This window comes from Chrysochloris asiatica, unplaced genomic scaffold, assembly GCF_000296735.1.
Source record: "Chrysochloris asiatica unplaced genomic scaffold, ChrAsi1.0 scaffold00016, whole genome shotgun sequence".
NCBI lineage: Eukaryota > Metazoa > Chordata > Mammalia > Afrosoricida > Chrysochloridae > Chrysochloris > Chrysochloris asiatica.
The window spans coordinates 6,154,103-6,176,090 of NW_006408534.1; the positions used below are offsets into that span (position 1 = coordinate 6,154,103).

General features: G+C 44.6%; 1 protein-coding gene across 1 annotated transcript in view; it reads left to right on the forward strand.

Annotated features, from left to right (window-relative positions):
- GALNT14 (UDP-N-acetyl-alpha-D-galactosamine:polypeptide N-acetylgalactosaminyltransferase 14 (GalNAc-T14)) overlaps window positions 1-21,988 on the forward strand; it is a 346,096-nt gene that overhangs the window by 258,979 nt on the left and 65,129 nt on the right. The window contains exons 3-6 of the mRNA XM_006835163.1: window positions 7,287-7,385; window positions 15,350-15,417; window positions 18,049-18,114; window positions 18,411-18,532. Coding sequence (XP_006835226.1) covers window positions 7,287-7,385; window positions 15,350-15,417; window positions 18,049-18,114; window positions 18,411-18,532 — 355 coding nt within the window. The remainder of the gene's footprint in view (window positions 1-7,286; window positions 7,386-15,349; window positions 15,418-18,048; window positions 18,115-18,410; window positions 18,533-21,988) is intronic.

The window sequence follows — 21,988 nt, forward strand, 5'->3', positions numbered from 1 at the left end:
AATTAATCTGCATGTGAAATTGACATGAAATAAAAATTTCATGCAGTACAGTGTATCAGCGTTGCCCATGAAATGAGATTAAAAGGAATTTCTGATTTTACAGTTGTCTTCATTTTTAGGCGGCTTGCATTTTTCTTTTCTAAAGAGCTGAGTTTGAACCAAGGGGCCAGTTGTGGGTTTCGCATTTTATGTTTTTTGGTCAATTTCCCTTCCTCACAGCGGAGAGCAGGCTTCCTTATGTGGAACTGAGCTGGGGAAGGATTCGGTGTTCTTAGCTTGAAAATCCACATCTGTGATTACAAAAGCCTGTAGTCAGTTGACTGACATCCCTTCTAATCATTTCTTCTTTACACCCTTCCATTTTGAGTTAGTCCTGCTGACAGGGAAAGAGGAGGAGGAGGAGATGCTGTTCTCCACAACGCCCAGTCAGGGTTAGCAATGACAGTCTCTGGGGGCTGCAAATGATTAGTGTAGTCAACTGCTAACCCAAAGGCACCTCAGAAGAAAGACCTGGCAATCTCCTTCCAAAAAATCAGCCACAGAAAACCTTACAGAGTACAGTTCTACTCTGAGACTTGCCTTGAGTTAGAATCAACTTGACAGTAACTGATTAGAGTGATCATGGTGAGGAACAAGATGTAAGTGGGGATCAAAAAGGAGAGGGAGGGACAGGCCCCACCCCACCTGCCTCTGGGAACACAGATTGTGATTCCCTGGGAGTCTTTCCCAGGAAACTTGCCCTACTCCCACTTCTGTATCGCCCTTTGCCTTTTGTGGCCATAGAGTTCAGGGACATGGGACACAGGGGGAAGATAACCTATTAATTCTCTCTCTCTCTCTCTCTCTCCCTCTCTCTTTCTCTCTTGCTCTGTTGGCTCTTGAAGAAATCCTTGTTTCCACTTCTCTATTTCAGGCATCAGTTCCTTGTGATCTTCCCAGGGCATATGTCTCTCCCCAACTTGTGCTTCTCTTTGCTTGTTTCTAATCTGCTGTTTTTATACATGAAAGGATTTAGTTTTAAGACACAGCCTACAACATAATGTTATGGCCTCATTAACACAAGAAGGAAAGCCTTGTTCCCAAATGGATTCCACCCACACCCAGATATAAGGGTTAGGATTCCAGCACACATTTCGGGGGGCACAATTTGATCCATAATAACTTGTCAGAGTACTTCTCCAGGAGCATCAATAAGTCACATCGAATACTCGAGAGGTTGATACTCCAGGAAGCATTTTGAGCCCGACTTTAACTTGGGGGGGAGTCTTAGTCAATTCAAAAATCAGACCATAGGTGCATGCGTTATTCATGAGCCCCTAGCCCTGAGTGGAGTGTGTTTCCCAGCAGCAGCAGCGGCATCTGCCCTCCCTCTGGCTCCAGGAGACTTGTTTGGCAACCCTACCCCCCACTCCCATCTCTCCTGTAAACCCTCTGAGTCTTCAATAAATTATAAACATGCTTTCTCTTCAGTCTGCCGGCGCCAGATCACAGGGTTGGCAGCCTTTTTATTTTCCCCCATGCCCCTAATAGATCTCGTTGTTTGATAAATCTTTTAGATCCCCTTCACAGCTCACAGTCTGAGTAGACTCTGCTCAAGGCATCCAGCTTTGAAGAATTCTCTCAACCTCATTGTTCCTCCCTAAATGGAGCTTGGATGGCAAGTGGTTTGTCCGCTGGGGGTCAGAGATTATGGTTCTTCCCACCTCCAGGGCTTGGGGCTCCAAGGGGAAGTCCACGTGAGTGAGTCGGACAAACCCAGGTTAGGAGGCACAGAACTTGGATTTCACGCTTCTCAGTCATTCACCAGGTATGTGACCTGAAGTGAGATTCAGAGCCTCCATTTTCCTCATCTGTAGAATGGGGATTCTGACAGGCTGATGTGAGGGTCGGATGACACAAGGAATGAATATAGGCCCCATGAACTGTAAGCAGGGGCAGAGGGAGGCTAATGAAGTCCTTGGGGCCGGGATGCCTGTGTCTGGCAGAGGTGAGGCGCCATCCTCCTGCCTGCCCTCCTTGGGCTGTGAACTTGAGGAGCCTCTGTAATTGTTGCCTGGCCACATGAGAGCCCCACTGTCCTTTCTTCAATGGGCATCGGAGCCTCAGGGAGCTTAGAGGTTGGTCGGTACACAGCCTTCTCGCTCCAGATGATGCCTGTGTGCCACCAAGTTCTACCCAGTTCAGGAGTTCCAAGGTTCTTTGCTTTTCTCAAGTGTGAGTTTGTGGTTCTAGGCAGTAAGCACTGAACACTCCCTTCGTACAATCTGGGTTCGCGTCTCTGTAGCAAACTAAGCCACAGCACACCTGTCTGACTCAAGGAGACAAGCTCATGGGGCACTCAGGTGTTACAAAGGAGAACTGCTCCATAGGGTTTTCATGGCTATAATATTTACGGAAGCAGACCAACAGACCTTTCTTTTGTGGTTGCACTGGGTTTTTGGAATTACCAACCTTTAGTTTAGCAGTCAATTGCAAACTACTTGTACCACCCAAGGACAGCTTCTAGTTATCACTTTGCATCCACTAAACACTATTATTTGTTTTATCTCCAATCTTTACAATAAGCCTGAAAGGAAGGTATTGGCCTGCATTTTACAGGTGACAACATTGAGGCCCAGGAAGGGTAAATAACATGTCCAAAGGCATACAGCCAGTTCCTGGCAGTTCCAGCCTTCAAACCCAGGTCTGCCAAGCATCAAAGCCCAAGTTCTTTTTCACTAACATTAATGATACATTCTTTTATCTCTCCTCTCTCTCTCTGAATGTCCCATCACCCTCTGGTTGGACAGGATAAACCACATGCCAAAGATACTTTTCGGGTTCTCGCAAGATCTGACTCTTCCCAAAGGGAGACGTCATCTGCAAATTTATACTTGATATTAAAAATAGTAATAGCTGCTGTTTGTCAAGTGCCTACTATTACCTAATTTAGTAATCATCTAGAAGAAAAATTTACAAATTAAGGATTATGTCTGTTTCACAGGTGAGGAAACAGGTTTAGAAAAGTAAAGCCAGATGCCCAGTCACAGTTGAGTCTTGTTGTAAAGTCAGTTATCTGGTATGTCCCTTTTAGCCTTATCTTTGTAATGCCCACCAAGCGACTCTTTACCTGACAGGGCTGGGTAAGAAGTAGGTAGGAAAGATACTGATAGGGTGACTGTGGATGTTAACATAGTTCATTGTAATAGTGAAAACTTGAAACTCTAACATGGGTTTAAAATGAGCTATCTCAGAAGCAGGAAGGGAGAGGATCTCACTACCATTAAAAAAACAAAAAAGAACCAGGCATAGAGTGTGTTCTTTGGATCCCATGATCCCCGCACACTGAACCTCCTTGAACGGAGGGACAGAAAGGTGTGACACCATAGGGTCTGTAGAGGAGCAGCAGCAGCAGAACCAAGAACCAGAGCACAATACGGAGCCAGTAAAGTTGAGTGACTTGGGGCAGAAGGCTCACTTGTGTGCCTTCAGGCTGAGGCTTATGGTGGAGTGGTGTGTCCTGTGGGGATTTGTCAGCAGCTGACTGGAACAATTGTGCCCTGAGCATTTTTTTAACCCTGTATTATAATCTGCTAACTTCCCTAATAAACTCCTAACTGTGAGTATGGTGTGTGAGTTGTGACTATCACAATGAATTATCGAACCTAGCTGAGTAGATCCAAGCAGATTCAGGATCCAAACCCAGGTCTACCTGGCATGAAAGCCCAGGGAAAGATGAAAGGTGCCATTTTTTGCAAGCTTCCACTGTAAATGGTATTTGTGACATTCCACCATCATCACTGAATGGCAGAGCCCCTGCTAACCAAAAGGTACCTAGGAAGAAAGACCTGGTGATCTATTTCCAAAAGACTACAGTCATTGAAAACTCCATCAAACAGTCTGACTCTGGCACCCACAGGCTTGCCATGAGTCAGAATTTACCCTATGACTTTTTTTTATGGATGCTGTGATAATCTTTCACCTTAGATCACTGGACACACCTGGGGAAGCTGCTTCTGAGGCGATTCAGTCACAGGGCTGCGAGCTGATGCTGGCTGTGGGCAGGAGGTCTTAGTGCCTTTGCACAAAGCATCTCTCCACAAGGCTGCTTGAGTTTCATCACAGCATGGCGTCTCACTGTCCTCCAAGTGACCAAGGCAGAGACTGCAGGGCTTATATGAGTTAGCTCTGGAAATCATACACTGTGGTTTCCACCATATTCTATTCATCATATAAGGCAGTTCTGAGTCAGTGTGGGAGGGGTCTACATGCTGACCACCAGTATGTGGGAACCACCAAAGCCATCTCAGAAGAAGGCTCTTCTGTTATTATTGGTTCACATTGATCCGTATGACTCATAGTGACCCTATGCGTAATAGAACCAAACACTGCCCAGTCCTGCTTTCTTCTCACAATTGTTACGTTTGAGCCATTGTTGCTGCCACTGGGTCAATCCCTCTCGTAGGGGATTTCTTTTTTTTTTTTCACTGATCCTCAGATTTACAAAGCATGATATCTTTCTCCTGAGACCGATCCCTTCTGATAACATATCCACAGTACGAGGCTCTTAAAACATTTAAAACCCATAAAATATTACATCTTTACTTGACCTAAGAATGTATTTCCTGACTTTCATCCGTCTATGTCTGGGCATTTAGTATACCTAAATTTCATTCTAGAGCCATGGGGATGGCCACGAGTCTCTTCTCTAGGGAGACTCATAGTCAACTGAGGCAGACAGTCTCATCATCAAATGTGCTGGAATATATGCAGGATAATGAGATCACAAAGGACAGCTGATGATATGTGAGGGAGTAGAGGACATGTTCACAGCAGAAGGGACATTTGCTCTGGATCTTGAAAGATGAGTAAGAGTTCTCCAGATGAAGAAAGGAGGAAGGTCATTGATCCATGCAGAAGGAGCATCATGAGCAGTGGTAGAAAGTCGTACCAGCAGGTGAGACTGCACGTGAGGAAAGTCTTGAAGGGACTTGATACATCAGAAGCCACTGGGGGACAGCCCGTGGAGAACTACATGGTGAGCAGAGACAGAGGCTATTGCAGGGATCCCATGAGAAGTAATGAATATGTGATGTAGGACCACAGGGACAGGAGGAGAGGGGTGGGTTCAGAAGGTAGACCAGACAAGATGTGGGGAGAAAACAGGAAGGCAGGAAGATCTTAATGATTATGACTTACCTTTTCCATTGCCTCTTCCTTTGGAGTCTTGCTTCTCCAACTCTTAGGTTCCTATGGAGACCCTAAGCTCATCTTGTGCTCAGATGCTGATCAGAAAAGCCCAGAACATAGCTCCAGTTCCTGAAACTTTTTCTTTAAGGTCTCGGGGCCAGCACCATAAGTCTCCTCAGTTTCTTTTTCTTTTTAATGTAAAAAATTATTTGCCCTCTCATACTTATTTATATAGCTATAGCTACATAGTATATCGAGTCCTGGTGTGGCACTGTGGGTTAATGCACCAGACTGCAAAGCCGTTTGAACTGCAAAGTTGGTGGTTCAAGCTCACCCAGTCACTCCTTGGAAACCATATATAGGGTTGCTATGGGTTGGAACCAACTCAACAGCACTTAACAACAACAACGTATCTATATACATTTGTGTGTCTAACCTTCCCTCTCCCATCTAAGTTTATTCTTGCAGAAAATAATTGCTTACAATTATCAGTGTGGCAAAGAGGCAGTGGAGACAGGACTGAGGCTCTTAAGGGTTCTAGACCACAGTTATCTTGGAGAATCTGTTAAAAACTATGAACGATCTTGTTTTTGTTGTTGTTAAATGCCATCGAATAGGTTCCGGCTCATAGCAACCCTGTGTAGGGTTTCCAAACAGCAGTTGGTGGTTGTGGTTTTGAACTGCTGTCCCTTTGGTTCACAATCCAGTGCTGATCCTACAGTGCCACACCAGGAGACTTGAACCGTCTTAATTTATTTTTTAAAAATACACATTTACTCTCATAGCTTTGCAAACAACTTAAGGGTGCTGATAATCCCCTGAAAATCCATCCTTGGGTGTCTGGACCCCACATTAAAAGCCCAAGCCTTGGAAGAAAGAGAGCAAATGCTTAACTCCCCAAATGTCTGTTATTTATTTCCTCTTTTAATATCCCCTGCCCATAATTGGACGATCCCTGAAATAGCAAGAAACAAGAGGAAGCATTTACCCATGATAGCCTCTGGTGGTACCAGCCTCACTTGGCCGGTTTATTCTCATCATTATAGTAATTTTCAGGCTGTAGGCTACAATTTTCACTTGCAGTGAGGTATTAAATTGAAATTACCCCAGATGTAATTGTTATACAAAATAATCTGGGACACGTGGTAATGAATGCTTTATCAAGATAGAGTTTTATGGCTTATGCTGGGGTCTGGGGATCTGCCTCTTTCAACAAGCCAGATTTAGATGTGAGGGGGCAGGGGATACAGGGTCCAGCATGGTGTGATGGATTGGAACTGCTGGCCTAGAACAGGACGGCTGGGATCTGCCCTTTGCCCTGTGGAAGAACCCAAATAACACAGATGGGGAGCCCAAAACTTGAGATTGGATTTCTGTGGCTACTAGGAACCATTGAAGGAGCCCCAGTGGAGCGGTGGTTAAACACTCAGCTGCTAATTCCAGTTGGTATTTGAACCCACCAGCCACTCCAAAGGAGGAAGGCATGGCATTCTGCTTCTGTAAAGATTGTGGTTGTAGTTGTTGGGTACCTTCCAGTCAGTTCCAACTCATACTGACCCTATGCACAATAGAACAAAACACTGTCCGTTTCTACGCTAGCCTTGGACGCCTTGTGAGGCAGTACTACTGTGGCCTGCAGGGGGTGCTGTGCGTCAAGTAGATGGCACTAGACAACAAGAACCACTGCACAAACCCAGGCATGCGAGAGATAGCGCCTTTATTTCCCTTTGTTAGTTGCCGTTGAGTTGATTCCAACTCACGGAGACCCCGGTGTGCAGAGTAAAAATATGCTCCATAGGATTTTCCAGGCTTGTCTGCCATGGCACTTTTGGGTGGATTAGAACCACTGACTCTTGAGCTAGCAGCCGAGCTCTTAACCATTTGCAACACCCTGGAACTCCTTTGTTTTCTGTATATCAGTGTAATTTCACTCCAAGTCCATGTTTGTCATAGGTAGGGGGAAACTTAGCCCCCATCATTCTTAGAGCTGCCAGGGCTCTTATCCAGTGCTGTATGTCTGTGGTATAGGTGACCACCATGTAGCTCTTGGTTTCAGTCCATGAGCTCTGCTTTGTACCCAGAGGCCTTACATGCCCTGCTGTCTTTTCCTTCTCCAGATGCAACCTGTTGGTATACTGTACGGACCTCCCACCCACCAGCATCATCATCACCTTCCATAACGAGGCCCGCTCTACCCTGCTCAGAACCATTCGCAGGTAAGGCAGACTTTCTTGTCTGTCCATCATCCAGTGTTGTTACCAGCACTTACAAGGATGTGTCAGCTTTCTGTGTGCCCCGTTTTATAATGATGTTGCTGTCCTTAGAGCCTTGGAGTCAGTTCCAACTCATAGCAACCCTGTATAGGGTTTCTAGGAGTGGCTGGTGAGTTTGAACCACTGACCCTGTAGTTAGCAGTCCAGTGCTTATCCTACAGCGTCACAGCAGGACTTCCCTGTAATGATTGTTGTTGTTAAGTACCGTCGAATCAGTTCTGACTCATAGGGACCCTGTGTACAGTGAGTTTGAACCACTGACCAGACTCAAACCGACTTTGTGGTCCACAGCGATTTTGTTTTATCCCATAGCACCTCACCAGGTATGCGTCATTTCTACCTACATGCCAAGCACAGTTCTAAACCTCCTTGTGTATCAACTCGTCCCCTCATCCTATGTTGTTGTTGTTGTTGTTAAGTGCCGTCGAGTCGGTTCTGACCCATAGCGACCCTGTACAGGGTTTCCGAGGGTGTAAATCTTTACGGGAGTAGAAAGCCTCATCTTTCTCCCGCGGAGTGACTGGTAGTTTCGAACCGCTGACCTTAAGGTTCGCAGCCCGATTCGTAACCACTACGCTACCAGAGATGAGGGAGGTTTTTATCTTATTTTATAAGGATGAGACAAAGGGTCTAGGTGTTGGATAATGTGCCTAAAGTCATAGGCAGTTAGTTAAGCAGTGGAACTGGGTCCCAGAGCCTTTGACTTAATCACTAGGTTAGACTGTCTCTAGAATATTAGTTCTAATTGTCATAAGAAAACTGAGGCCTAGAAAGATTAAGTAACACACCGCATGCCCCAGGCTATATAACAAGTAGCTTGAGGCTGGTATTAGAGCTTGGTCTACTTCCCATCACCTTTCCCTGCCTCTCCCCCAACAGTCACCTGTGATGATGGTTGAAATCACAGCAGCCCTTGAGTAATCCTTATCATCAGTTCTCGATGCAGTCTTCTGTCTGTTCCAGTTCTGAGTCTCCTCTGGCCTCTTCACCTATGCTCAGATCTTACCTGGACATAAGCTGGCTCTAGGAGGTGGAGTCCTGGTGTGGCACTGTGGGTTAATGCACTGGACTGCAAACTCGGTTTTATACCACAAGGTTGGTGGTTCAAGCTCACCAGCCACTCTTATGCAGGTCACTATGGAACCAACTAGATGGCACTTAACAACAACAGTAGGTGGAACCTTACCAGTATGGCCTGTGGCCTGAATGGGTATTTGAAATGTACCAACCCAACTCCCACAGAACTCCTCTCAGAATCCAGAGCCAGCACCAAGAAGACTCACCAGGTTCTGGAAAGAACCTAGCTGTTTAGGCTCCCCTTTCCCATGTTCCTCATCCAGTGCTCCTCCCTGGACCCACCCTCCCCCAATGATGTCTCCATTCCCCACTTCCTTGCTCAGTCCTGGGCAGCACTTCCATTGTAGATGGTTGGAGCAGCAGCCCCAGCCTTGAAGTTATGATCTTGTGCAGGCAAGATGCCATTGCTATGCCCATTTTGCAGCTGGGAAAACTGAGCCTTAGAGATATTGCAGCAAGGCCTCATGTCACTCAGCTATGAATGGTGAGGCATAAGTCCAGGTTTTGCACTCTGACTTCAAAGTCCTTGTTTTCAGCAGGCCAAACAACCAAGGCCTTTCAGCATGACTGGGGGAGGTGTTGGGGCCAGGGGTGCACACAGCCTCCTCCTCAGCTCAGGAGTGGACTGGCCCTATAGTAAGGTGCACTCCAAAACACAGCATGCTGCAGTCAGTATCGGATCTGCTGGCCAGCTCCTCAGATCATCCCCTGGTCCTGGTCCTGGTCCCGGTCCCAGAGAATGCACCAAGTACAGCAAACTTGTGCCATTTCCTTTCCTCTGTACACCTGCTATGATTGTGGCAGGAAGATATTCCAAGGAGAGGGTAAAAGTGCTGAAAGTCCTATGTTGTTGTTGTTATTAAGTGCCATTGAGTCAGTTCCGACCCATAGTGACCCTGTATAGGGTTTCCGAGAAGCATTTGGTGAGCTTGAACTACCAACCTGATGGTTCAAAGTGATTTTACAGTCCAGCACATTAATCTGCAGCACCACATCAGTCCTATGTTGTTGTTGTTATGTGCTGTGGAGTTGGTTCTGACTCATAGCAACCCTGTACAGGGTTTCCAAGGTTGTAAATCTTTACGGGAGCAGGAAGCCTCATCTTTCACCCACGGAACAGCTGGTAGTTTTGAACTGCTGACCCTGAGGTTCGCAGCCCGATTCATAACCACTATGCTATACCAGTCCTATACCAGGAGATAAATCCATCAGTAGGTTTTGCCCCAAGGGAAGGCCCAAGCCTGCACTAGGATGGCTGTTCAGTGTGACCTTATTGGCACAGGGTTAGACCTGTCTGGACATGCAGTTCGCAGCTGTCATCAATATGGGTTGTTGTTAAGTGTCGTGGAGTCGGTTCTGACTCATAGTGACCCTGCATAGTTTCCAAAGAGTGGCTGGTGAGCTTGAACCACCAACCTGGGATTACTAAGAATAATTAGCACATTCATTGTTGAGCCTATCGAATGCATTGAGGCAGGCAGAAAACTTAAGACAGTGCCTGGCACTTATTGAACGGGTACAGGTGACAACAGGTGGTACCATGAGCCTCCTCAGCCTGGGGTGACAGCAGTGTTCTAATGCAGTGGCCCTTGAACCTGGGCAGTTTCACAGAAGGCCTCATCCTGAGATTCTAACTCTGTAGGTCCAGGGTGAGGCCTGAGAACTTGCATTTCTAACAAGTCCCCAGATAATCCTGATGCTGTGGTTAGGGGACCACACTTTGGAGAACCACTGCTATTGAATGGTGATTATTACGAATATTGCTATTCTTAGCTACAGTGTCATAGTTCTCGTCAATAGCCACATTCACAGAGTCACTGCTGTGTACCTGGCACCATGCTAAGCCCCTTTCAGGCACACAGCAGCATCCCTGTGAGGTAGACAGCAATATTTCCATTGTACACCTGGGGTGACTGTAGTTCTGAAAGTTCAACACTCACTGAAGCTCTCCCAGCAACTGAATGGTGGATACAGATTCAATAGTTGAATCCGAGTCAGTCTCACTCCACCGCCAACCTGCCTCCACCCTTCATTCAACTGGTACTTATGGAGCGTTTGATAAAAACCTACCTGCGTATAGCACCGTGGAGTTCACAAAGCAATTTCAAATGCATTTCCTCATTTCATACGCACAAAAGCCTGTGAAGTAGGTCAAGTATTAATATCACCTGCTTTTACAAGGAAAAGGTAATTACAGCAGAAACGTAAGGCTTGGAGAGGACTGGTTTCTTGTTCACGAGGGCACAACTAGTAGGTGGTAGAGCCCGCCTGTCCTCACCCCCACTCTGTCACACTGTATGCCACCTCTCTGAGTGGCCTCACCAGATGCTTCATGGCTGGGGGGCAGCAGGCTGGAAGCAGAAGACATTATACTGCCTATGAAGTTACTCTGGTGGAGAGGGAAGCCACATACAGGAGACTTGCTTGTAGAATAACTTACAGTCAGTGTGACCTGTGTATGCCAGCACAAACCCTCATGCTAAAGCCATTAAGAGAAGTGGCATGGAGACAGAGCAAAGAAAAAGCATATCCGTTTCCTAAGCCAGGCCTGAGGAGTCCCAAGGTGGTGCGGTGGGCTGCTAAATGAAAGGTTGGAGGTTCAAGTCCACCTACAGGCACCTGGAAAGAAAGGCCCTCCAATCTACTTCCGGAAAATCAACCACGAAAATCCGTGAATCATAATCAACTAACTCCACTGCAACCAGAAGAAAAAGAAAAAGCTAGGCAGAAATGGGAGGAAAGCTCTGCTGTTGAGGGGATGTGAAGGTGTTCTAACAGAAGAACCTGTGAGAGCAAAGGCAGAGATGGGAGCAAGTGGGAGTTGGGCCATGTCCTGTGGATTGGAGTTGGCCGTACTCACAGGCCTCCCCAGGGCTCGGAGCACAAGTCCCATCTGAGGCCTCTCAGCCCAGAGCCACCTTACCGAGGCCATGCCATCATTCCAATTGCTCTGATTAGAGAAGCAAAAACAAGCCAGGTGTTACCAGGAAATGGTATAATTAGCACTTACTGCTGACGATTTCGTTCTTTTTTTTTTTCTTTTTTAAACCTTGGACATTTTTTATTCACTAATCATCTCTCAGTTCAACCGGCACAGAGCCGGCATTTGGTTTACCTTTTGATGTTCACATAGGAGAACTCTTGAATTTCAAAGAGCCGGCAGGGATTGGGGGGAAATCGAATGCAGACATTACAGCGGTAATCAAACCTCATTAGAGGTTATTCTTCAAGCAGGTTTTTTCCTCTCTTTCTGTCTCCCTCTCCCCCTCCCTCCATGATTAGAGAGCTGGTTGTTGGTTTTGCATGTGTGTTCTTTGGGATGGATCAAACTAACTGTAGTGAGTGGTCCCCTTCCTCCCGCCACCTTCACTGCCTTGTGTTCCCGGCAGCAGGTCTTTCATTCCCCACCGTACATTCGTTGCCATGGTTAAGAAGTAAGACCACTCCAGGCACAATACCCCTGGAGGGTCACTACAACCTTCATAGAAGGTAGACCCTCTGAGAACTGGGCCCAGAATGAGAATCCTGGGAGGAGGGGGCCCACGCAGCATCCGTTCTGAGTTCCCTCCCCACATACTTGAGGCTCTGGTTGTTCTACCATGGGTGGGATGACCCAGTTCGAGAAACCATGCACTTTGGGTGTTTAGGAGAGGAGGGATCTCATGCCTGAGACCCAGAGTTAAAACTGAAACCTGTATTACACATATATAGTGAACTCAATTTTAAACTCATTAGTAATGTACAAACTAGTAATAGTCACCACCATTTATCAACACTAAGTAGTTAAGAAGATTATGAAGATTAAAGAGCACAGCCTTCGATATGGATTGCATCTCAATGTCAAGAAAACAAAAATCCTCACCACTGGACCAATAAACAACATTCTTATCAATGGAGAAAGGATTGAAGTTGTCAAGGACTTCATTCTTCTTGGATCAACTATCAACACTCGCGGAAGTAGCAGTCAAGAGATCAGACGATGTGTTGCACTGGGCAAATCTGCTGCACAGGAACTTTTTAAAGTATTGAAGAGCAGAGATGTCAGCTTGAGGACTAGGGTGCGCCTGACCCAGGCCATTGTGTTTTCAATAGCCTCATATGGATGCGAAAGCTGGACAGTGAATAAGGAGGATCGTAGAAGAATTGATGCCTTTGAGTTGTGGTGTTGGAGGAGAATACTGAGGGTGCCATGGACTGCCAAAAGAACCAATAGATCTGTTTTGGAAGAAGTGCAGCCAGAGTGCTCCTTGGAGGCCAGGATGGCTAAGCTTCGTCTCTCCTACTTTGGACATGTAGTCCGGAGGAAACAGTCGTTGGAGAAGGATGTCATGCTGGGTAGGGTGGAGGGTCAGAGAAAAAGAGGAAGACCTCCAACGAGATGGATCTGCCAGGTGGCATCATTGATGGACTCGGGGGTGGCAGCGGTGGTGAGGTTGGCCCAGGATCGAGCATTGTTTCGTTCTGCTGTGCATGGGGTCGCTATGAGTCGGTTCCGACTCGATGGCACCTGACAACAACAACAAGTAGTTAAGAGCTCAGCTACTAACCAAAAAGTTCATGGTGTGAATCTACCGAGGTGCCTTGGAAGGAAGGCCCGGCAATCCTTTTCTAAAAGACAGCCATAGAAAAACCTATGCAGCACACATGGTGCCATAAGTTGGGGTCAACTCCATGGCAACTGGTTTTTGGTGTTGTTTTGTTTTGTTTTGAAAGGCTAGACATTGTGCTAAATGCTTTATATGCATTTTCTTCCTTTATTCTCTCAATTGTCCTGCAAAGATGGTATTACTATTATGATCCCATTTTATAGATCGGGATATTTTACTGCTAAGGACATTAAAGTGACTTGCCAAGACTAATAGTTTATAGAAAGTAGCTGCTAGACCACAAGCTTTTCTGAACAACTCCTTTGTTTATCATTATATACCAATGCCTAGCACAGTACCTAAAGAGGAGAATATTAAAAGTACCATGGTCTGCCAAAAGAACAAGCAAATCTGTGTTGGAAGAAGTACAGCCAGAATACTCCTTGGAAGTCAGGATGGCCAGACTTTGTCTTTCATACTTTGGGCATATTGTCAGGAGGGACCAGTCCCTAGAAAGAAATCATGCTTGGTAAAGTGGAGGGTCAGAGAGAAAGAGGAAGATCCACCCCCCACCCCCTCAATGAGATGGATTGGCACAGTAGAAGCTGCAGTGGGCTCAGGTATATCAAAGATTGTGAGGTTGGCTCAGGACCAGGCACTGTTTCGTTCTGTTGTGCATAGGGTTACTATGGGTTGGTACAACTCGATGACACCTAACAACAACAGCACGTAGTTAAACTAGGGGGCTTTATGGCTCCATATGGTGAGCACTGGACTGCAAACCACAAGGTCTGCGGTTCAACTCCTGCAAAGATTTTAAAAACCTTAGAAACCCTATACAGGGTCTTTATGAGTCAGAACTGACTCGAAGGCACTCAGCAACAAGAAGAAGCACATAGTTTGTGATTGGCAATCTGATGCTTATCCTCCAGCATCACACAGGTGTGAACTAAACATTCCCAGAGTGAGTGGCTATGGGCTCTGTTAGCATTGACTTGACAAAGGCACTGCCCTGGGGGTAAGTGCCATCCAAGGGTGCTGTCCCAAGTCAACCTCTTAGTCAGGCCAGGATAAATGCAATAAAACAAGACTTGTAGGTAGGAAATGCTGAGGGAGCCCAGAGGAGAAAGCAGTTCATTCTCACTAAGTAGGTTGGGAAGCTTTTAGAGATGCTTGAACTGGACCTTGTGGGTAGAGTTGGGGGTGGGGGTGCGGGAAAGGGAACTTCCAGCAGAGACAGCAGTGGGAGAAAAGCTTTCAATTACTAGTGGAGCACCCCAGCAAGCAGCAGTCCTCCTGATTCTGGGTTATATAACAAAACCAGTTGCTGTGGAGTCAGCTCCAAGTCACAGTGACCCCAGGTGCGTCAGAGTAGAACTCCATAGGGTTTTCAGTGGTTGGTTTTTCTGAAGCACCTTTCTTCTGAGATCCACTCTAGGTGGAATTTAGCCTCCAACCTTTCTGTTAGAACTTGAGTACATTCACTGTTTGCACCACCCAGGCACTCCAACACTGTTGTAAAAGAAGCTTAAATCCAAGTAGTTTCAATACCACCTGGACCAGAAGGTCTTCGAGGAGTGTCATGCCAGCTGCCCCACTCTCTGCTGTGTTCTACTTCCTGGTGTCCACGGGGCACCTTTACATCCATGTCCTGTTGCCAAAGACCCAGCAACCCAGCACATCCCAGATGTCATTCATTATCTTCCTAGCTGAATGTGGACAGCCACAAAAGGTCAAATCACAGCCGACAAAGAATTGATCAGGACTGGGAAAGGGTCTAAGGAGCCCTGGCGGTATAATGGGTTATGCATTGGACTGCTAACCACAAGGCCAGTAGTTCAAGTGTACCAGGCATCCCATGAGAGAAAGATGAGGCTTTCTGCTCCCCTAAAGATTTATAGCCTCAGAAACCCTGTTCAGGGTTGCCATGAGTTAGAACTGGCTTCACAGCACACAGCCACATAGCCAGCAAGGGTAAGGTCTGAGAATCAAAGCTTAAAGCAGGTGGCAGGAAGGAGAGGCTAATGTCAGAGGGTACCTGTGTGAATTCTTGGAGGCACATGGGCAGTTGAGAACCCTGAGTTACACCTTTGGTGCCTCGCAGATGAGCAATGTGACTGGACTAGACTTTTGATATCTCTGAGTTTTCATTCTTAGATGCAGTTGGCACTATTTAAAAGTCAGAATAAAGATATGTATTTTACCACTAGAAGTCTTCATGAGTTTTCCTCTTTCATCTCACAGCATATTAAACCGCACTCCTATGCATCTGATCCAGGAAATCATATTAGTGGATGACTTCAGTAATGACCGTAAGTAGTCTCTCAAATATTCTCTTTAAGTGCAAATGTCTGATCCCAATCACTGCATAACAGAAAGAGGTGAGTAAATAAAACTTTGACAACTTAGGAGCAAAAAGACAAGTAGCCCAATCATAAAATGAACAAAGAATTTTAATTAAGTAGACATTTTTCCAAAGAGGACATTTAAATAGCCACCAAACACTTGAAAAGATGTTCAACATCATTTGCCATCAGAAAGATGTAACTCAAAATCACAATGAGATGTAACATTTCACTCCCACTGGTGTGGTGCTATAGGATAGGCACAGGATTGTGAACCTCGAGGTCAGCAATTCAAACCCACCAGCTGATCCTAGGAAACCCTATACAGGATCACTATGAGTTAGAACCAACTCGACCGGCACTTAACAACAACAAAAGGACTCAACAACAATGAGCAACTAGTGAGTTCAAACCACCAACCTTGCAGTTCAAATTGATCTTTTGGTCCAGTCCTAATCCTACAGCCACCACACCAGGATTCCTAACAACAACACTTAACACCAGGACACTTAACAACAACAGGATAGGTAAGATTTAAGAAATAAATAACAAATATTGGCAAGGATGTGGGGAAATTAGAACCCTTACTCTTGTTATTATTGGTGGTGATTCTGTGTCGTCCAGTCAGTTCCAACTCATAGTGACCCTGTATAGGCTTTCTGAGGCTGTACATCTTATAGGAGCAGAAAATCTCATCTTTTCTCCTGAGAAGCAACTGGTAAATTTTAACTGCTGACCTTGCAGTTAGCAGCTCAGCTCATAATACACTGCGCTACCAGGGTTCCTTTAGTCTTGTTAGTGGAAACATAAAATGGTACAGCCATTGTGGAAAACAGGGTGGCACGTCATCAAACAACTGAACAATCTAACTTCCATATGACCCAGCTCTTTCATTCCTGAGTACATACCCAAAAGATGTGAAAGCCAAGAGTCAACACATTGACTTGTACCCCAGTGTTAATTGCTGTGCTATTCACAGTAGGAGTAAGTTTATTACAAAAGGACAAATGAACTCAATTGTGTGTGTGTATATATATATATATATATATATATACATACATATATATGACATGATCTAGAAACCAAGGTTTACTAGTAGTTATTGGGGCAACAGGGAGATACGAAAGGGAATGTTAGCACCTATGGAGTACTGAGTTTTGTTTACAGTAATGAAAAAATCATATTGATTGAGGGTAGGGTTGTAGAGCCAATTAATGTGATTACTGTTATACATCTGAAAACATTGAATTGGAAAAAGCTTTGTGATAGATTTATGATGACACAAAAAAATGAAAGTAGCTGCTGAGGCTCTTTGTACATAATCAGGTACTTCATGAGATTTGATTCCTTGGTTTGGAGGGTTAGGGTCATGCTTTCATGGGACACCCCAGTTAATTAACCTACAAGTGCATTTAGTACTTTTGCAAACTGTATGCTGAGTAAATAATCCAAGAAGCTGGATTATATGAAGAAAAATGTGGCATTAGGATTGGAGGAAGACTCATTAACAACCTGCAATATGCAGATAATACAACCTTGCTTGCTGAAAGTACAGGAGACTTAAAATACTTACTGATGAAGATCAAAGACTACACCCTTTGATTTGGATTCCATCTCAATGTAAAGAAAACAAAATTCCTCACCACTGGACCAATAAACAACATCCATATGAATGGAGAAAGTTGTTAAAGACTTAATTTTGGTTGGATCAACCATCAATACTCATGGAAGCAGTAGTCAAGAAATCATACCAAGTATTGCATTAGGCATATTTGCTCACAAGACCTCTTTAAAGTGATGAAGAACAAAGATGTCACTTTGAGGACTAAGGTGTGCCTGATCCAAGCCATGGTATTTTCAATAACATGATATGCATGTGAAAGATGCACAGTGAATAAGAAGAATTGATCCATTTGTGTTATGGTGTTGGAGGAGAATATTAAAACTACCATGGGCTGTAAAAAAAAAAAAAAACAGATCTGTGTCAGAAGAAATACAGCCAGAGTGCTCCTTGGAAGCCAGGATGGCCAAACTCATCTTTCATACTTTGGACATATTGTCAGGAGGGACCAGTCATAGGAGAAGGAGATCATGTTTGGTTAAGTGGAGGGTCGAAGATAAAGAGGAAGAACCCCAATGAGATGGATTGGCACAGTGGCGGCAGCGATGGGCTCAGGCCTAGCAACGATTGTGAGGCTGGCCTAGGACAGGGCAGTGTTTCATTCTGTTGTGCATATGGTCTCTATGAGTCAGTACTGACTCGATAGCACCTAACTACTACTATTGCTATGTAACCACTCCACAGTTTCTGATCTGGGAATGGTTTTAAGCAAGTATGTAGGTGCCACTGTGTGACTGACCCACTCCAAAGAGGCCCAGTTGAGACCATTTTGCACTGAATGGTTCACCTTGTATAATAGCCATGTTCAGACAGTCCCTCCCAAATCCCAGAATCCTTGAGTTAGAACGGACACTGCAGTTAATGGTAGGATAGTGGACAGGGCTGCTTTGCCTACTCTTCAAGCTCACCTGTAGTGTAAGTGACATCATGCAAATGCATCCCCAGACACTCACCCAACATAACCTTTGTCTTTGTAGCTGATGACTGCAAACTTCTGATCAAGCTGCCCAAGGTTAAATGTCTACGTAATAATGAGCGGCAAGGTAGGGAGAGTCTGTGCTGCTGGCCCATGACCTTAGTGTATGTGTTTTGAGAGGAGATTGGTGGATAGGTGGGTTTGGGTGTATGTATCTGGGGAGGGGAGGGGATTGGTGGTAGTGTGTATGTTTGGAGGCGTGTATGTTTTTGAAGGAGGGGATAGGTGTATATGTGTGTTAGGGAAGGGGATTGGTGGTGTGTGTGTGTGGTATATTTGTGTTGGGTGTGTGGAGGAATGTTGGCTCTTTCATGGTCTTACTGGAGAAAATGACACTCACTTAACATTTGTCCCTGATTACAGGTCTGGTCCGGTCCCGGATTCGGGGTGCCAGTGTTGCCCACGGTAGCACTCTTACTTTCCTTGACAGCCACTGTGAAGTGAACAGGGACTGGCTCCAGCCCCTGGTGCACAGGGTCAAAGAGGTGAGTGAGGCTGAGAAACAGGCGCATCTCATGCCCCGCACTTTCCCCATGCTCCGAGTATTTCCCTCACTCCTACTGGAAAGTGAACAAGACAGAGATTGCTTGTTTTAGGGATGCAGAAACTAAATCTGGCCAAGGATACATAGGCAGTGAGAGGTGACCTCTTTCTTCTGTTATACTGGGAGCCACCTGCCCAGATACCTACAAGGAGTTTTGCCTGGTTGGTGTTACAGGCAGCTGGCACAGGACACATACAGCTTCTTGGACAAGTGAGCTTGTGTAACAGCTTCTGCCAAACAGCAGAGGTTCCAGAGATAGTCTTTTACAGAAAAGAGGCATCAGAATTACCATCACCCATTTCCTGAGGTCTTTTCTTTACCTCTATCCATACATTCATAATATCACCCGGACCCTCACCCAAAGGCCCAAGGAATGTCAGCTGGAGGCTAAGCTATCTGAATCCCTTGCCTATTTCTGCCTCTACTGGTATGGCGCTGTGGGTTAATTCACTGGATTGCAAAGTGGGTTTGAACCTCAAGGTCGGCAATTCAAGCTCCTTGGCGGCTCCTTGGAAACTCCATACGGGGTCACTATGAGTCAGAAGTGACTCAGTGGCACATAACAACAACAGTCTTAGAACTGTATGTTGCCTCTCTCCCTGTCTCCATTATTCTTCTATAGAGTGAAAATTAAAAAAAAAAAAAATGTATTCCATTATTACTTGAACTGATCATTGACCTCACAGAATTCTATCATGAGATCTCCAGCATAATTTCTATCACCAAAGCCATATTTTACAACTGCTGATCTCTTTGTGTCCAACTTTCACATTTCAGTCATTGATAATTATCAATGCATCTTGGTTACATGTTTGATCAATTTGAGACTGTAGGGGTTGGTAAAAGTCATCAAATTCCTTGTCTTGGACTTGAGTGGTTGGTGTGTAAATTTGAATAAAAGTAGTATTAGCTGGTCTTCCTTGTGACATACGGATATTATCCTATCACTGACAACATTGTACTTCAGGATAGTCTTGAAATGTTGTATTTGACAATGAATGCAATGCCATTCTACAATTTGTTATTCCTAGCATAGTCGACAAAATGAATGTCTGATTCAAAATGATCAATACCAGTCCATTTGAGCTCACTAATGCATAGAATCTCAATTGTCAAGTGTTCCATTTTAATTTTGACAACTTTCAATTTTCCTAAATTCATACTTGGTACGATTCATGTTCCAATTATTAATAGATGTTTGCAGCTGTTTTTTTTCTCATTTTGAGTCATGCCACGTCAGCAAATGAAGGCCCCAAAGGCTTTGAGGAGGCAGCTCTTCCCCAGTCATATTATGAGTGCCTTGCAACCTAGCGGGGGTTCATCATCTGGCATAATATCAGACGCTGCTCTGCTATATTTATGAGGTTTTCACTGGGCAATATTTTTTTGAAGGAGATCATCAGTTTCTTCTTTTCCACAACAAAAGTGGTGACTGTACACATAGATCTTGCCAGAAGGAATATGTAAGAATCAATAGACTATATCTGTGGAAAGAGAAGATGTAGAATCTCGATAGATGTAGAATCAGTCAGAACAAGGCTAGGGGCCGACTGCAGAAGAGATCATCAACTGCTCATGTGCAAATTCAGATTGAAGCTGAAGAAAATTAAAACAAATACACAAATACCAAAGAACAACCTTGAGTATATCCCCCCTGGATTTAAAGACAATCTCAACAATAGATTTGACTCATTGAACAATCATGATTAAAGATCAGAGGAGTTGTGGGATGACATCAAGAAAATCATATGTATGGAAAACAAAAAGTCAATAAAGACGAGAAAAAAGGAAAAGACAATGTATGTCAGAAGGGGCTCTGAAATGTGCTCTTGAACATAGAGTTGTTAGGTGCCATCAAGTTGGTTCTGATTGCATAACAGAATGAAACACTGCCCAGTCCTGCACCATCCTCACAGTCCTTGCTTCGTGTGATCCCAATGCTGCTTCTCATGTGCCAGTCCATGTAAATGTGGGTCTTCCTCCTTTTCAGTGACCCTCCACTTTACCAAGCATGATGTCCTTCTCCAGGGACTAAGCCATCCTGATAGTATGTCCAAAGTATGAGAGATGAAGTCTTATCATATTAGGTTCTAAGGATTATGTACAGGCTTCCTATGAGCAGAATTAAGTGTTCTGGGACACTCATTCTTCTCAGTGTCATAAAAGACATAGATTGACATGATCCACACAGTTGAAAAATTTTGCATAGTCAATAAAACACAGTTAAACATCTTTTCAGTGTTCTCTGTTTTTAGCCAAGATCCATCTGATGTCAACAATGATATCCCTATTCCAGGTCCTCATCTAAATCCACCTCTGGCATTTCCCTGCCAATGTACTGTTATAGCTATTTTTGAAATATTTAGGAAAATTTTACTTGAATGTGATATTAGTGATACTGTCCAATGGTTTCTGCATTCTGTTGGGTCACATCTCTTTGGAATGAGCACAAGTTGGATCTCTTCTGATCAGTGACCAGGTAGCTGTCTTTCAAATTTATTAGCATCAATGAGTGAGTGCCTCAAGTGCCGCATCACTTTGTTGAAAGACTTCAATTTGTATTCCATCAATTCCCTGAGCCTTAATCTTTGGCAATGCCTTCAATGCACCTTGGACTTCTTTCTTTAGCACCATTGGCTCTTGATCATATGCTACCTCTTGAAAAAGTTGAACATCAACTATTTCTTTTTGGTACAGTGACTCTGTATATTTCTTCCAACTTCTTTTGATGCTTTCAGCATCATTCAAAAGTTTGCACATAGAACCCTTTAGTATTTCAAGTTGAGATTTGAATATTTTTCTTCAGTTCCCTCAGCTTGAGAAACACTGAGCATGCTCTTCCCTTTTTGTTTTCTATCTCCAGGTCTTTGCACATTTCATAATACTTGACTTTTGTCTTCCCAAGCTGACCTTTGAAATTTTCTGTTCAGCTCTTGTACTTCTTCATTTCTTCCATTTGCTTTAGCATCTCAGTACTGGAGAGCAAGTTTCACAGTCTTTTCTAACATCTGTTTTGGTCTTTTCCTTCTTTCTTGTCTACTTAGTGACCTTTTGCTTTCTTCCTGTATGATGTCCTTGATGCCATCCCACTACTCTTCTGGTCTTCAGTTTTTAGAATCTAATGCATCAAATCTGTTCTTTAGATGATCTCTAAATTCAGGTAGAATATGATCAAGGTCATACTTTGGCTCTCGTGCACTTGTTTTAATTGTCTCCAGCTTCAGCCTGATCTTGCATATGAGCAGTGGATGGTCTGTTCCTCAGTATTCCCCTGGCCTTGTTCTGGCTGATAATATTGAACGATACCAACATCTCTTCCCACAAATGTGGTCAATTTTATTTCTGTGTATTCTACCTGGTGTGGACCATGTGTATAGTCACCTTTTATGTTGTTGGG